Genomic DNA, 14,771 nt, shown 5'->3' with positions numbered 1-14,771 from the left:
TGCTGATATTCGTGATTGGGAAAGGCTTCTTTGAAGGCCAATCACGTCCGTGCAGAACATTCGTTGCCTTTCCAGCGCGTTATGTCAGTGTTGCAGCAACGTATTGTGTCAACACTGAAACGGAGAGAGAGAGAAAAAAAAAAAAACACATTTATTTCTGGACTTTAGATCCGGAGAGCTCAAATCGCCGATCCCCATTGAGATGAAACAATTGCCATTTAGCCTGTTTCAGCCTCCTAGAAACCAAAAAAAAAAAACACATTTTGGTTTTTAATACAAAAAGTCACTCATTAATATTATCCATCCATCCATCCATTTTCTGATCCGCTTTATCCTCACACATTTATTTCTGGACTTTAGATCCGGAGAGCTCAAATCGCTGATTTGAGCTCTGCTAGAGCCTATCCCAGCTGTTTTTTTTTTTTTTTTGGTTTGATTTTTTTGGGGTGGTGGTGTGGGGGTTGCCGCATTTTTTGCTTCAATTCAATTGATGTGGTTGCTGTTCCTTCCTTGGCCACCTGGAGGCAGTATAATCCAGTCATCGCAACACACCCCAAGAAGAGTTTCACAACTGAGTGTGGAAACTGCATTTTTGGGGTACAGTCATAACGGCCCTCCAAGTGAAACTGGCACTAAAATCTGGCCCGTGACAAAAATGAGTTCGACACCCTTATGCTAACCACTCACCCAGCGTGCCCCCCCAGTGATATTATATTTAAAAAAAATAAAAAAAATAAGAAGAATAATGACATAGAATGTAAAGAATTCAACATGGTTTTTTTTTTGGTTTGATTTTTTGGGGTGGTGGTGTGGCGGTTGCCGCATTTATTGCTTCAATTCAATTGATGTGGTTGCTGTTCCCGCCTTGGCCACCTGGAGGCAGTATAATCCAGTCATCGCAACACACCCCAAGAAGAGTTTCACAACTGAGTGTGGAAACTGCATTTTTCTGACTCTGCATCAAACAAAACTCTGAACTGCTTGTTCAACCGCAGGACTCAGACAAGCCCAGTCCTCCGCAGAAGCCGCTTCCCGCCGACCCGCTGGGCCGAAGCGCTCGCCTGGGTCACGGCGCCTCCGCGTTGGGCCTGCACGTCCCCGGGAGAGGACCGCTGCCCGTCCCCATCCCCACTGTGCCCAAACCGCCACCCGCAATCCCCTTCCCCAGCAGGTCGGTCCGAACGTCATCATTCAATGTCGAGTTCATGTGGATTTATCATTTCACTGCTTCTTTAACTCGCCTATTCAAGTCCCGTCATCATGTCTAACATTAAAAATGCGTTTTGGTTTTTTTTTGTTTTTTGCTTTCAGACCCGCACCAGTGTTGCCCTACAGACCACCAAAGAGCCCCAAAAACTGCTGAGCATCTCCCAGGTGGAGCGAGTCTCTCTCTTTCTTTTATTTGCACTAATTCATCACGGAGGCTCAGCTGGACTGGTCGCTGCGCCTACAATGGACGCCCTGTGTAAAAAGAGCGGCGGAATAGTTTTGTGTGTGTGTGTGTGTGTGTGTGTGTGTGTGTGTGTGTGTGTGTGTGTGTGTGTGTGTGTGTGTGTGTGAGAGACACTTTTTGGGACATTTGGAAGCAAAAAAAAAAACTAAGACGCTGACATCACGTGGTCGGTGGTGCTCTCCCACTTAAAGGTGCTCTATCTTGTCCTCGCTCAGGTACCAATGGACTATTTATTTTATTTGTCGCACTCTTCCGCGCTAGGAAGATTGGACGCTTATGTAGGAGGCGTTTTATACATTTAGAAAGCAAAATGTGTGTGTTTTATAACTGTCGATGCAAGGACAAAAGGGACCCAAGGTCACTTTGTCCTCCTTCAATGTGCAAAATCAAGTGTGTGTAAATTCAGCCAAAAAGGAACTAATTGGATGCAGAATGAAGACATTTGAAATTTTACTCCACGCGTGATGCCGTTGAAGTAAACGGATACATATTGACAATGACTTTCTAATTTACAGCCGAGCGGGGTGATCATGTGATCCGCATTTTTAATGTATTTATTTTTCTCCATACGCGTGTCCGGCAAAATTTTTCTCACCACAGCATCGCGTTTTGGATTTTTGGTTGTGTTTCCTCCTCGACCTCAATTTGACTTTTTCCAATCGTGTACAGTGTTGCGTGCGAGTAGGAAAACATACGGCGCGCAATTCTGGTTCAAATTTTAGCCATTTCTACATCCCAAGTGTGTGTTTTATTTACATAAAGGCTACAAAAGCCATTCAAGGGCCACTGCATATGTGTATGGCTTCTGTTTTTGCCATTTTGGAGTCTCTCTCTCTCTCTATATACCCCCGCCCCTCCCCCGTCCCAGGAACATGAGCATTCGGTACCACACTGCCACCTTCTGCAAAAGGCGAGTGATTACAAATCTCATCCCACACAAGAGTTTTGACCAGGCCTCATATTGGACCAAATCAAAATCACCAAACATTGACGTTAAAAAAATACCCATTGCTTTTTTTAATTTAACGCCTCGTGAGCAATTACAGGGGATGACATGACACCGAATGCCATTTCTATTGCTTTGTTTTAAACATGCAAACAAGTACATCGTTAAATCTACACACAAAAAAATATATACGGTCTCCAAAAATTCAAAAAAAGGAGGGGAAATAATCACAATAATCACATTCCAAAAAGTTTATTTCCATATCACAGCAAACATGCCCCAATATTGACACATTTTTACATAATTGCACTGTTTTGGTTTTGAGAAAGCAACATGAAAAAAAAAAAAAATCACCCAGCACCAACGGAAGCTCTGGTTATCAAAAATAATAAAAATCATTCTTGATTGAGCACAGACAGCACTGCCGCGTCGACAGTCCTTTCCCGAAAATTGTCACGCTGACATCATGCACGTAATGATCTGAGAGCGGGATGCCCGCAAAAATCACACCCTCACTGGGTCTCTCTCGTATGAAAGGCAAAGGCTCTCCTTATGGCTTGCATCACCGAAAGTCGCTTGGATGGTATGTGCCACTCTTTGTCATGTCGTTTCTGTGCAGTGGTGCCTTGAGAGACGAGTGACTCGGTGAATTCAACTCGACGCGCTTCAAAACAAGCAGCGGTTTGACAAATAGTGAACAATTCATCAAAAAAGGAGGCCTCAAGCAATTTCGTGCCACGCTCAGTGGAAATTTATCGTCAAACTTAACACAAAGGGAATAACGCTCTGGTGTATTTAAAAATGGCCAAAAAGCTGCCTAAAGAAAGGCACCACTAGCTTCATGCTAATGCTCACTCGCATCGATGTTGCGCTGCTTTCACACCTTCAGCAACAGATCGAACAGAAACGGTTCAACAAGTATGCAGACAGTATCACAGTACTCGCTATAGTCTTTATCCTCTGCGTAGAATGACTCATGTTAGTGCTGTACTGATGAGGTCAGAGAAGCTTTGGTGTGTTGTTATAAATCCCTGCTGCAAATTTGAAATTTCACCCGAAAGCTGAATATGCCTAAAAATGTGCGAGTATCGGATAAACCGTACAACTTGAAACACAAATCTAGCGTCTTCAAAAATGTGCAAGTAGTTTTTCAGTCCGTAATATCTAATGAAGGCGTCGTCACGATGGCACGTTAGCGTCGTAGCTGTCGGCGTTGGGCGTAAGCTGGTGCAGTAGTTCGGCGTACAGGCCGACGCGGGCGAGCAGAGGCATGTTCTTGTCGCAGCGCAGCAGCTTGGAGTAAACGTTCTTGTAACTCTGCAGCAGCTCTTCGTCCTTTTTGCTGCACGTCAAAAAAATTGTGAGGCTCTCGGCGTGTCAATCGGAGGATGCAAAACTAGTTTTGTTTTTTCAGGGGGTGGGGGGTCCTCACCTGGGTTTGCGTTTGGTTTTAGTCATGAGTTTGATGAGCTGCAGGAGCAGATCGGAGAAGCGCGACTCAAACAGAGCGGTCAGCTTGGTCACTTCCTGGAGGTTCAGTCCTGGCGCAGGGCAACCCGAAGATCCCGGAAGAGCTGCGTGGCTTCCCTGCGCATCACGGAAGAGACAAAAGAGAGGTGAGTGCCGCAGCACCACCTGGTGGACATATTATGCAAAATGGGCTGATGACAAATACTGCGGTTCTGTGCCCATGTCAAGTTACTTGAATAAGAAAACCGAATTATCCATTTAAATAAATTGAAATTGAATTAATCCGTTCCGCCACCCCCCAAAACAACCCAATTTGGGAGTGGGGGTTATTTTAATATTTTTGGTAAATAGAATTAATGTATTACAAAAAAAAAAGAGACATAAAATCCTTGTTATGATTCCTGCTGATGACATCAAAGAGTTAGTTATGCCGTAGGCCGTGTTGAATCTTTTTTGTAGAATTTGCCATTAGACGGCAACCCGGTGGGTCTTGCTACACAACCTCGGTCTGCTCTTCAAGCAGTTCTTTGTGAATCATCTGGAAGGCGCAGCGAGTCTCCGCCATGATCTCCAAAGCGGCAGTCAGGCTCTTCTGCTTGGCCGTGCTGCTGTTCTGAGCTACGGGGCGAGACACAAAAACGCAGAGCGGAGGCATTGAATTTAAAGCGCCACAATCCAAGTAGCAAGACTCGTAGATTGCCGGGGAACGCACCCGCCATGGTGAATTCGGCGAAGGCCACCCTCTCCAGTAAGGCGCGGAGCAGCTCGCACGGCGCATCTTTGAGGCTGAGGAACAAATACACGGCCTTGCTGTAGTGGAGCTCGGCCAGGCTGCGGTGGTGCTTCCTCAAGCGCTCGTCGCCCACCTAGATGGACGTTTGCACATGTTAAACCTGGACGTCCGCTCGAGTGAAGTGGAGGGGGGGGGGGGGAAATGGCGCGATTAAATAATATGGGTTTCCAAAAAAGTAGGTGCATCAATCCTGCTCAGGTGATATTGCTTTTTTTTTTTTTTTTAATCACAAAACAATACTAAATAAACAAGTAGTGAGTAAACAGGGAAAAAATTAATTTTTTGAAGCGTTTTACACACTTTTGCAACCCGAAGTGTAACTTGGGAGCAGTTAGAGAGAAAAAAAAAATCGCTTTGAATTTTTGTAATTTCAAAGCGACAGGGGGTCAATGATGGCAAAAAAAAGTGATGGTGTGCATCCGTCTCTTGCCCGAAGTCAGCTGGGATCGGCTCAAGCTCGGCCGCAACCCGAATGACGACAAGTACGATAGAAAAATGGCTGGCTGGACATGATTGGTTCAACGCAATTTTTGTCGGTAACGCCGAGATTTGGTCGAGGGAAGCCATCGCTGGTGTTAGCCCACCTGATTCCGGAAGCAGCTGTGGTACATGGAGGCCAGGCGGTGGTGGATGGTGGCCGCTCTGTACTGGTACAGCAGCTGGCGGGCGGACTCGGTGTGCAGGTCGCAGTATTTGAGCGATTTCATCATGGCCTCCGTCACCTCTCGCTCAATCTAAAAAAAAAAAATTTTTTTTAAGACGTGATTGATATCAGTTGGTGGTTTTGAATCCGAAGTGACCTAGTGAGGTGATAACCTGTTCCGGAGCCTTCCTTGAGAGAGGCGCGTAGTCCTGCAGAAGTGTGGCCAGTGTGAAATACGTCGTGGACAGCTCCCAGTTCACGCTGTCCCAAATTGGCTGGTGGTTCTCTCGGCATGACAATGACCTCATGGCACGCAAGTAGTAGTCGATGGCCTGGTTATTTTGCCAAAAGACAGGAAAGTGCCAAATATCAGTACGGCTGTGTCGGACTTTTGCAATTGTTGACCGTGGAGCGAGGGGAGATGCGGGACTTGAGCGTGACCTTGTGGTAGTAGAGCGCCTCCTCCGGGGAGAACTCCCCTCTGCTGTCGTCCACGGAGACGGCCGAGTGGGCCTGGGCGCAGATCCTCATCAGCTTGCCCGTGTTGCACAGCAGCAGCGCTTTGTTGGTGCTGTCCCCGATGGCCTCAAAGTCCTTCATGCCCTTCTCGAAAAAGGCGAAGCTCTTTTTCCACATCTCCTGCTCGGCGGCGGACACCGAGGTCTTGACTGCCCCCCCCACCCCAAAAAAGTCAGGGTGGATTGCTGGCGAGAAACACCCGACGTCGTCGGTTTTTGGTTTGAAGGGTCTCACCCTGCTCCGTCTGCATGGCCGCCGCCTGGTTCATATAGTAGACGCCCATCTCATTGCGGATGTTCCCCAGCCGCTTCAGCACCTGAGCCAGCTGATCCGACGCCTCCTCCTTCAAGGCGTGCGAGACAAGCAGCTCGTAGGCGGCCTCGTAGCACTTGCTGCTCACAAACAGCTGGTACTCGAGGTCGGTGGCCAGGTCGGTCGCCATGTTGAACGCTGAGTGTTCAAATTGGAAGTGTGAGTACTGAGGACCGACTAGTCGCGGTTTAAGATTCACAAATTAGTCACACCCGCAAGCCCCGCCTCTTAAAGGCACATGCTTACATCTAATTTGGGCTGAAAATGGGTCCTCGAGTAATTTGAGCACCTCAGTTCAAAAAAATGCTTGCGGGATTTTTTTTTTTCCTCCCAAGTACCTGCTTATTTACACTGTTGGGAAGAAGAAGTCAAGCTAACCGCTGCTATGCGCAGTTTAAATTTAAGTATGAAATGTTGCTGACCTAAAAATGAAAAACAGTTGGCCATTTATCATAAAGTGGAAATGTGTTCGGTGTATATTTATAATTTAAACTTGTTCAAGAACACTTTTTGTCAGACCTATAGCAGTTGGAGTATTCACTCTTGAGTACTCACCAAGTACCGATACCGTTGATACTTTTGATACATATAATTTCAATTAAAGAATGGAGACATAATGGTGAACTAATATGTCACCAATGTGTCACACGGCTTGTATCGGCATCCTTAACGAAGACCGATACCTGAAAATAAGGCCAGTATCGGCACGATACCGACACCTGGTATCAAGATGCTCGCCCATGCCTAGTTTAAACGATTAATACCGGCAATTCTAAACATTTTGCGGGGCCTTCAGTCACCAACTGAGACTTTATTGTCCTGGTCTGGGAACACGTTGGATTGTGCCGGCGTCGCTGACCCTGGCAGCTGCTCTCCCGATGTAGGCTGTGTAAGATCTCCTGGTCCTCTTTGGTCTGGTAGCTGTACTCCTCCTGGTACGCGGCTCTGTTGTTGGAATTCTGGGCCAACATCAGCTGGATGTCGCCACACAGCGAGAGGCAGTGGCTGTGGAAAAGGAGCGCCTGCGGGTGGAGCGTGCCTCCGATAGCGCAGTAGGCATCTGCGAGGGGGGACACGGCGAGGATGGCGACGTGATGAGCAGTCCTTTTCTGGACTTTGCTTTCAGCGAGCTTACCGTAGCTTTGCAGGGACAGCTTGATGTAGCGCAAGGCTCGGCCGTATTTCAGCAGGTTGGTGGCGGCGTCGGACAGCACGTAGTACGCCTTGGAGGCCTTGAGGAAGAGCTGCAGTTTCATCTGGTGCTGCCAGGTGCCGGGAATCATGCCCGAGCGCGTCGGATGCTTTTGGTCCGCCTGCGAATGCCCCACTGAGACAACAGACCACGTGAGGGGTAAGAACCCAAAAGTTTCGATTGTCTTGCTAGCATCATGCGCGATCAGATGGTGACCTCTTTCGAGGAAAGGAGAGACGCCTTTTTCCACGGCGCTTCCGTCTTCGTACTTGAGAGGGATGGGCGTGTTGGGGTCCACGGCCGGGAGCTCGCTCTCCTTCTTGATGCTGCCATCAACGGCCTTCAGACCCTGTGCGGTGTTATGCGGCCACTCCAATCAAACCGTCATACCAAAATAGCACTTTTCCTTAAATACTGCCCGAGGCATTTATTGACTCAACGGCGGTGTACGCAGAACATTTTGCTCGAGTATATTTTACGCTAAAAAGACGGGATTTGGTCCCAGGGTAAACACACCAAATACTTTGGTGTGCTTTTGGGGGTTTGGAGGTTTTGTTTTTGTTTTTTTTTAATAAACAAATACAATGCAAGTCACGTTTACCAAAAAAAAAACCTCTCCTTGTTAAATTTATTGAGATTTTTTTTAGTGGGGGAAAAAAACAACCTTACAAGGATTTTTCCAGTACATATTGCCTCAAATTTTTTTCAGTGTAAAATTTTACTCTATTTAGACTGTGGCCATTTTTTTTTTTAGGGTTAAACATCCTCTTCCAAATTGACTGTGCACTAAACGTTTGATTTTTATCTTCTTTTTGATACAAAAACAAATTCAAATAAAATAAAATTAAATTTTAACACTTTTCTGATTTCACATTTTTTAATGACATTTAATCCCTTATTTTTTTAGATTCGAGTATTCAACGCCTTTTTAAAAAACTTTTTCAAAATCCACAGGAACTCTTATTTGCAACAATGGACGGGAAAAAAAATCCTATTTAGAAACAGAACAAAAATCAACTGTTAATTTGTTGGTGAAAATGAACGGACTGCGCTTTAACTGCATCGGCACTGTGTCGAATTTCTTTTAGGCACCCTGCCTTCTTAAAAACGTTCAATATCCCGCAGACTTGCCTTCAGCACATAGTTGAGGACATGTCTGCATCGCTCCTCTTTGTCTTGTGAGATGGGGAAAGCGCAACCCGGCTGCAGAGACAGACAAAAAAAAAAACGTAAAATATTTAACGTACAGGTGATGAAAAAGCAAAATGGAAAAAAATAAATAAATAAACTGACTCGAATCAGCTGAGTGGATTTGTATTTCTCCGGGACCGACAGTTCTCCGACAGAGCGGATGACCGCCACGGCTTTACTGGCGTCCTGCATGCGGCCGTGATTCTCCGAGCTACTGTCGTCGCTCTCGTCCTCCAGGTCGTCGTCGTCGTCTTCCTCTTCGCGGTCATCGTTACTATAGCTGTCCTCTGAGCCGCAGGCCCGGAAAGACTCGCCTCCGTCGTCGTCCTCCTCCTGAGGTTCATCGAGTTGGAAAAGCTCGGACAGCATGTAGTGGGCCGAGGCGATGATCTGTGTGGGTGGGGGGGGAGGGTGAGATTGGGACGGATTTGTGGAGTTGTTCTCTTTGTTTTATGTTTAGTTTGATAGTACAGTAATCGTTGTCAAACCAAACATAAAACAAAGAGAAGTACACATTGAGTGTTTAACACAACCACATAGCTTTTATCTTAAATTAATTCTGTTTAGCTTAATGCTAGCAAATAATGCTCAACGCCATAGATGGACAAACCCCCCCCCAAAAAAAATCTAAACATTTGTAAGAAATGACTACAATGAGTGCAGCTGACTGTCTTAAAGTCAGCATTATACTGCCCCCAAGTGGCCAAGATGAACATGGTCAAAAAGGAGCGGTGCAACGTCTGCTGAAGTCAAACAAAAAATGTGGCAAAAACTTTATCTCAAATTTAATATTGCCATTTTTTTGTTTTATAAAGGGCAGTATTAAGAATGAATGCTACTTACGTAAAAAAAACATAACATTTTTTGTTTTTGGGGGAGAGGAGGCAGGAAAAAAATATCTGGGGGTTTTTTTTTGGGTAATGTGTTTTAATAAACAAAAAAAAAACAAGTGTAAAAAAAAAATACGAAAAAAAACCCATCATAGAAGTTACAAAAAAAAGGCTGGTTCTACAAAGTGTATTTATTGTACTTACTGTAGTATTTGTGTGACTTTAAAGGGCATGAGTGAGTCACGTCAAGAGCTGGAGTTGTTTTTCACCGGCAATTTCAGTGTGAGCATCCATGCTTGAGTTTTGCTCTACGGCAGCTCCTTGCAAGTGTTCTCATTATGGCAACCATGGCTCTCCTTGCCCAAATAAGAGGGCATCGACGTACCTTAATTGCACCCCCCTGTCCCCGTCCCACTTCACTCAAATGTCTGCCTATCTGAAGTTGAAAGAAAAGTACCACTGCGGAGTGACGCAAAGGAAGCTCACCTGGGGATGCCTGTCCTGGTCCAGAAGTTTGACGCAGTTTAAAAGCAAAGTTCGGATTGTGCCGTAGTGCTTTCTGTTTTCTCGGGCCTTGAGCATCAGGTTGCATGCCACCCTGAAGCGCAAAGCAAACCAGTCAGGGCAGTTTTTTTCTCACCCCCTGCTTTTTTTGTACCAAATAAAGACATTTTCCTACTTGTAAAGCAACACAGCCACGGGAAGCGTGAAGGGATTGTGGCTCTTCTCCTCTTCGGCCTCCTCGCACAGTGTCGTCAGATCGTAAAGCTTGACGATGTCGCTCCCACTCGCTAACGATACGGGACAGGCGATTGTTTAGAAACATGTCCGCGCATTTCAAATGTTTAATTCCCTCCTCCGCTACCTTTGAAAAGCCAGTAGGTATGACCCTCTTTGGTGCAGTTGGACTTGAGGAAAGAAAGAATATTCTGAGCGATGTCTTTCACGACCCTGGTGGAAAAAGTGGAGTTCTCCAGATGGGGGATGTCCTCTGTTTTTATCATCTCGTATTTCTGCGAAACGCAGATTGAAATGGAACAACGGCCGGCTGACAAAAGGGACCCAAATTCAGATGCTTACTTGAACGATACCGTTGACGTGAAAGCACATGACCAGCTCGGGGACGTTACACATCAGATTGTCCAGCCAGTAGTCGATACCGGTCAGGATATTGATGGGTTTGTTGTTGTCCCTGGGAGGGGGGGGGGGGTCTTAACACGTGCTGCTTTTTAACCAACAATTCCATCCCAAATTCCAACCTGAGTTTGAGGCTGACAGCCGGGTAGCGCCCGCCTCCGAAAATCGGCATGTTGGAGCCAACCAACATATGAATGTCCTCAAAGGTCCACATGATATTTCGCACAAAGTCATTCCTTAAACCCTGTCGAGTACAAAAAAAAAAAAAGGCGTTCAACCGTGAAGTTCAATCACGTCCGCTCGGACCAAAAGAACTGACCTGACTGTTTTCGCCTTCATTAAAGAGCGCTGGCAGGTTTTGCTCTTGGGGCGCCGACGTCACCTGGCCTAAAGCAAATTTGCTGTCCATGGGGACGCGTTCCTAAAACATTTGAGAAGTCACAAATTCATTTTGGAATACGGTGATGGATACTTTCCAGACCCACCCTCCATAGCTGACAATCCAAGAGACCGTATGAAAAAATACAATAAAACAAGGCCCAACTGATACGGAATTTTTAAATTTTTTTTTAGGCCGATGCCAATTCCAATATCTCGCAGAGCAAAATTCTGATGAACAATTAATCAGATAGAAAATATATAATAAGCAATAGATCTACAAAAATCTTTTTTTTTTGCTCTTTTTTTTGGGGGGGGTGAGGGGGGCACAAGTTTTTATCTTATTTTGTAATGTGTTAATGTCTTTAAAAAAAAAACTGTCTTAAAAAATGGCGTACATCAGCAAAAAAAATAATAATTTCACCATGTCTAACTTAAAAGTATTGCTTTGCTGCCCTCTTGTGGCATCCTCAAGCAAAGGAACTACATTGAGGTGAAAAGCTTCATGTGGTGCTCTACCCCCATCCTGAGGCATCCGTTCCTCGTGGATTTTCCCCCCTTGCAATGTCTCCATCGCCCGCCTGCCGCAATGTGATGGAGCTATGTCAAATTATCAATGGACCTGTTTACAAGCAGCCGACTCTTCCGCGTCGGAGCTGGTGAAAGCGGTCGGCCACGACGAGCCGAAGTCCCGCCCGCCGCACTCCTCGTCGTCGTTCAGGTTCTCCGCGACCGGCTCGGCGGCGCAGTCGCCGTTAATACTGCAAGAAACGCAGACGTTTTGACGATTAAGACGAACTGCTCAATGACATGAAAGCTCCTCCTGATTGTTTGGAGTCATTTGACACACTTGCCTGTAGTAGAGGAACTTGGACAGGATGGCTTTCTGATACCAATGCTCTTTGCTCTTCTTTTTTCTCTGCCACTTCTGATCCATCAACCGCTGGTAAAAGTCCTTCAACCACGTCCAATCGCCCGTCTACAACGCAGACCAACATTTTTTTTTCCAGGCTCTTTTCTTTCATGCCATTCCACAGGTGGCAGATGGGATTGGACGGTAAACGGCAGGACCTGCGAGGATCTCATGAAGAGCTCTTGGATGTCCAGCTCATCCAAGAGGAGGGTGCGACCCACGCGGTGGACGGCCATGCTGACGTGCGATTTACTGTAGGGGATTTTCAACAGCTTCTTGATGTTCTGTCGGGGAGGACGCTTGGCATTAACGGCGTGTTTGCAGAGACGCTTAAGTCAAGGTGCGGCCTGTCCCACGGACCTCTGAATCTGACACGACGTCGACGTCATCCCCGATGCAGTCGATAAAGTCATACGCCATTCCAAAACTGTCCCAAAAAAAGTATTTGAGGCATCAAATCTCACAGCACACCCCCTGAACTAAAGTGTCACAAGAAGTGGGCACATTATGCACTTACTGCCATCTAGTGGAAAAGGCTTTTAACAGTTCTGCCTGTCACTAAACATTGCCACCATCGGTCATTGAACATAAAATTGTAGTACGTAAATAATTATACAGGAGGTATATTTTGACTGGTTCAAGTTTCTCTATCCCACCACAGAATGACATCAGCCACCTTGAAAACGGCTTGCCCTTGCTGCTGGAGCCCAACACGGTGGTGCCAGCGGTGCCTAGCTGGGCGTTCTCTCTCAGCCAGTTGGCAGGGGGCAGCTTGAGGTCGGTCTTCTCCTGCAACAGGGCATACGTGCTGGCAGGTGGGGCGGCGCAGTACTTGACCACAGCACAGCTCTTGATTTTACTGCTGCTACTTTCTGAGCATATCGCCGAGTCCTTCACAAGCAACAAAGCAAGTGCGTGTTAAACCGAAGCAAAATCAAACACACATGATGTTGGGACCTCAATGTATCCCACAATGCAACAACAGACGGTCACAGTGTATCTTGAAACGTATTGAACGACCGATAGTTACAAGAAGAGCAATAAAAGGATTGTGCAAATTAGTGCAGTGCCCCCTCCTCTGTGTCTTGGACCGAACTGTCTGCTACCGTTCATAAGATACACATCAGATCACAAAACATATGGACAGAGAGTGCTTTGCTTGTATTAGTTTTAGAAAAAGCAACCATCTCAAAAACAATATGATACTACAATGTATTTACGGTCTTTGTACAATATTTATTACCGAATGTCCAAATCTGACGTTAATCCTGTAATAACGAGACAGCAAACATGTAATAAACGACGGACCCAAGTATTGCTCGAAAACTAGTTTTTATTTGAATTTTGAGTGATCCCATGATAACGCTATACATATACTACAGTGAGGGAATGATTTCCAGCACAGTATATACAGCAAATCTTTCTACTTACATGCTTGTTGTTGTCTCCTGTGGAGATGATGTTTTCTTCCTGGGCATGATCCCCAGGCTCTGTGTACCCATCTGACGAGCTCATACTGGACAGCCACAAAAACTAGACGAGCTTTTCCATGGAGCTGGCAACACACTTCAATCATCAATGGAGCTAAAGTTGACGTCTCCTAGCTTAGCATGCTACAATCTCTTACACAGCCACTGGAGATCGGACACGTTAGGGATGCGGGGGACAAGACCACGGGATTCGGGTTAATGCTGAAGGAAACTATTTCGTTTCATGCTGTCAAACTTAGAAAAGTGCAGTCGCCACATTATGAACTAATGAGCTTCTCCTCCTCCCCCTAAGCGACCAGTTGGCGTCGCGTCTCATGACGATGCGCAACTTCCGCTTTTTCCAAAAATGATTTCGTTTACCAAAATATTCGTATGAAATGAAATACAAGCATTGAAAATTACGAAAAATACAATAACACAGAAGGAATTTTTATTCTATGTTAATTTAAATCCAGATAAAATTGTTATACGGGAGAACGTGAACCCGGAAGCACTTGTTAGGCCCTGGTTCTAGAAGAGTTGAGAATATTCTTCTTCCCTCTGGAAAGAACTGGTAGGAAATTGGTCAGTTTATGTAATATATTTTTAGTTTATCGTTTTAAAAATATGCAATGTCTCATTTTGTATCATATTAAATTATGCTGGTTTGCCTTAAACATTTTCTGATTTTTTTTTTAAATTATTACATATATTTTTAAAAAATCAAGGTAAACTGTGCACGTCATTATATTATACACTAAGACAATACAAAAAAAACAATAATAAACAAAATAATAATAATCAAATGAAAAAAATACACATGAATAACAATTTTGGTTTAGCCGTATTTTCAACGGAAGTACAGAATAATAAAAATACGCGCAAAAAAAAACATAAAATAAAACAAACAGGCTATCGTGTTATCTTCTACAACTACTTTCTATTATTTACATAATTATAAAACGATGATTTCAGTCAGATGCTGATTGTGTGAAAGTGGAGATCAAAAATAAAACAAACAGGCTATCGTGTTATCTTCTACAACTACTTTCTATTATTTACATAATTATAAAACGATGATTTCAGTCAGATGCTGATTGTGTGAAGGTGGAGATCACGGTGCCAACTGTGGGCGGGGCATTCATCAGCTGACGGCAGCGTTTTAACAATCAGCTTTTGTGTCCTGCTACCACAGAATCGGGCGTGGAAGATTCAGAAAAACTCAATTTGGTGAGTCAGAAGAGGAAACTTACGATATGTATGTGTGAAGTAACATGGCCAGCTGGAAGAGTCATGCGCGTGCTCAACTGCAACTCAGAGACCAAACCGAGAAACTTCCATACGAGGGCGTGTATACAACCTGTAAGATTCCCAATTTTATGTGCTTGTTGTTGTCTCCTGTGGAGATGATGTTTTCTTCCTGGGCATGATCCCCAGGCTCTGTGTACCCATCTGACGAGCTCATACTGGACAGCCACAAAAACTAGACGAGCTTTTCCATGGAGCTGGCAACACACTTCAATCA

The 14,771-nt window shown here is 45.1% G+C and overlaps 2 protein-coding genes and 1 long non-coding RNA gene across 4 annotated transcripts in view; 2 read left to right on the top strand and 1 right to left on the bottom strand.

The window, feature by feature from the left end:
- The window catches only part of LOC109510088 (disintegrin and metalloproteinase domain-containing protein 12-like), a 76,138-nt gene extending 74,618 nt beyond the window's left edge, over positions 1–1,520 (top strand). Inside the window, exons 22-23 of the mRNA XM_019860150.1 lie at positions 996–1,171; positions 1,312–1,520. Of these exons, the coding sequence (XP_019715709.1) occupies positions 996–1,171; positions 1,312–1,363 (228 nt within the window). The 3' untranslated portion in view covers positions 1,364–1,520. The remainder of the gene's footprint in view (positions 1–995; positions 1,172–1,311) is intronic.
- A 1,115-nt stretch (positions 1,521–2,635) lies between these two features.
- edrf1 (erythroid differentiation regulatory factor 1) lies at positions 2,636–13,580 on the bottom strand. 2 transcript variants are annotated; one of them, XM_019860149.1, is made up of 25 exons: positions 13,209–13,580; positions 12,454–12,668; positions 12,138–12,204; positions 11,936–12,061; positions 11,719–11,843; positions 11,487–11,625; positions 10,806–10,907; positions 10,609–10,730; positions 10,430–10,541; positions 10,215–10,362; positions 10,029–10,140; positions 9,836–9,947; positions 8,622–8,909; positions 8,460–8,531; positions 7,545–7,677; positions 7,272–7,463; positions 6,996–7,196; positions 6,059–6,274; positions 5,747–5,973; positions 5,479–5,637; positions 5,247–5,396; positions 4,582–4,735; positions 4,372–4,487; positions 3,832–3,986; positions 2,636–3,741 (listed from the first exon to the last, which is right to left on the bottom strand). In XM_019860149.1, the coding sequence occupies exons 1-25, from the start codon at positions 13,290–13,292 to the stop codon at positions 3,579–3,581; spliced, it is 3,690 nt and encodes a 1,229-aa protein (XP_019715708.1). In that variant the 5' UTR covers positions 13,293–13,580; the 3' UTR covers positions 2,636–3,578. The 2 variants fall into 2 exon arrangements, with proteins under 2 accessions (XP_019715708.1, XP_019715707.1); XM_019860148.1 differs by having other exon boundaries at positions 7,272–7,677.
- A 141-nt stretch (positions 13,581–13,721) lies between these two features.
- Positions 13,722–14,494, top strand: LOC109510091 (uncharacterized). Its single transcript, XR_002167068.1, has 2 exons — positions 13,722–13,820; positions 14,354–14,494. It is a non-coding gene; the product is annotated as an uncharacterized LOC109510091 (long non-coding RNA).
- The last annotated feature ends 277 nt before the right edge of the window (positions 14,495–14,771 follow it).

This window comes from Hippocampus comes, unplaced genomic scaffold (assembly GCF_001891065.2).
Source record: "Hippocampus comes isolate QL1 unplaced genomic scaffold, H_comes_QL1_v1.1 scaffold39, whole genome shotgun sequence".
NCBI lineage: Eukaryota > Metazoa > Chordata > Actinopteri > Syngnathiformes > Syngnathidae > Hippocampus > Hippocampus comes.
This window is presented reverse-complemented; position numbering and strand designations above follow the sequence as displayed.

Excerpts from the sequence above, each read along its gene's own strand:
- edrf1 (XM_019860148.1), bottom strand. The coding sequence starts at position 13,292 with ATGAGCTCGTCAGATGGGTACACAGAGCCTGGGGATCATGCCCAGGAA. Across the intron at positions 10,141-10,214 it reads TACCTACTGGCTTTTCAAAG|CGAGTGGGAGCGACATCGTC; the intron begins GTAGCGGAGGAG and ends CCGTATCGTTAG. Across the intron at positions 7,197-7,271 it reads GCTGTCCCTGCAAAGCTACG|ATGCCTACTGCGCTATCGGA; the intron begins GTAAGCTCGCTG and ends CCCCCCTCGCAG.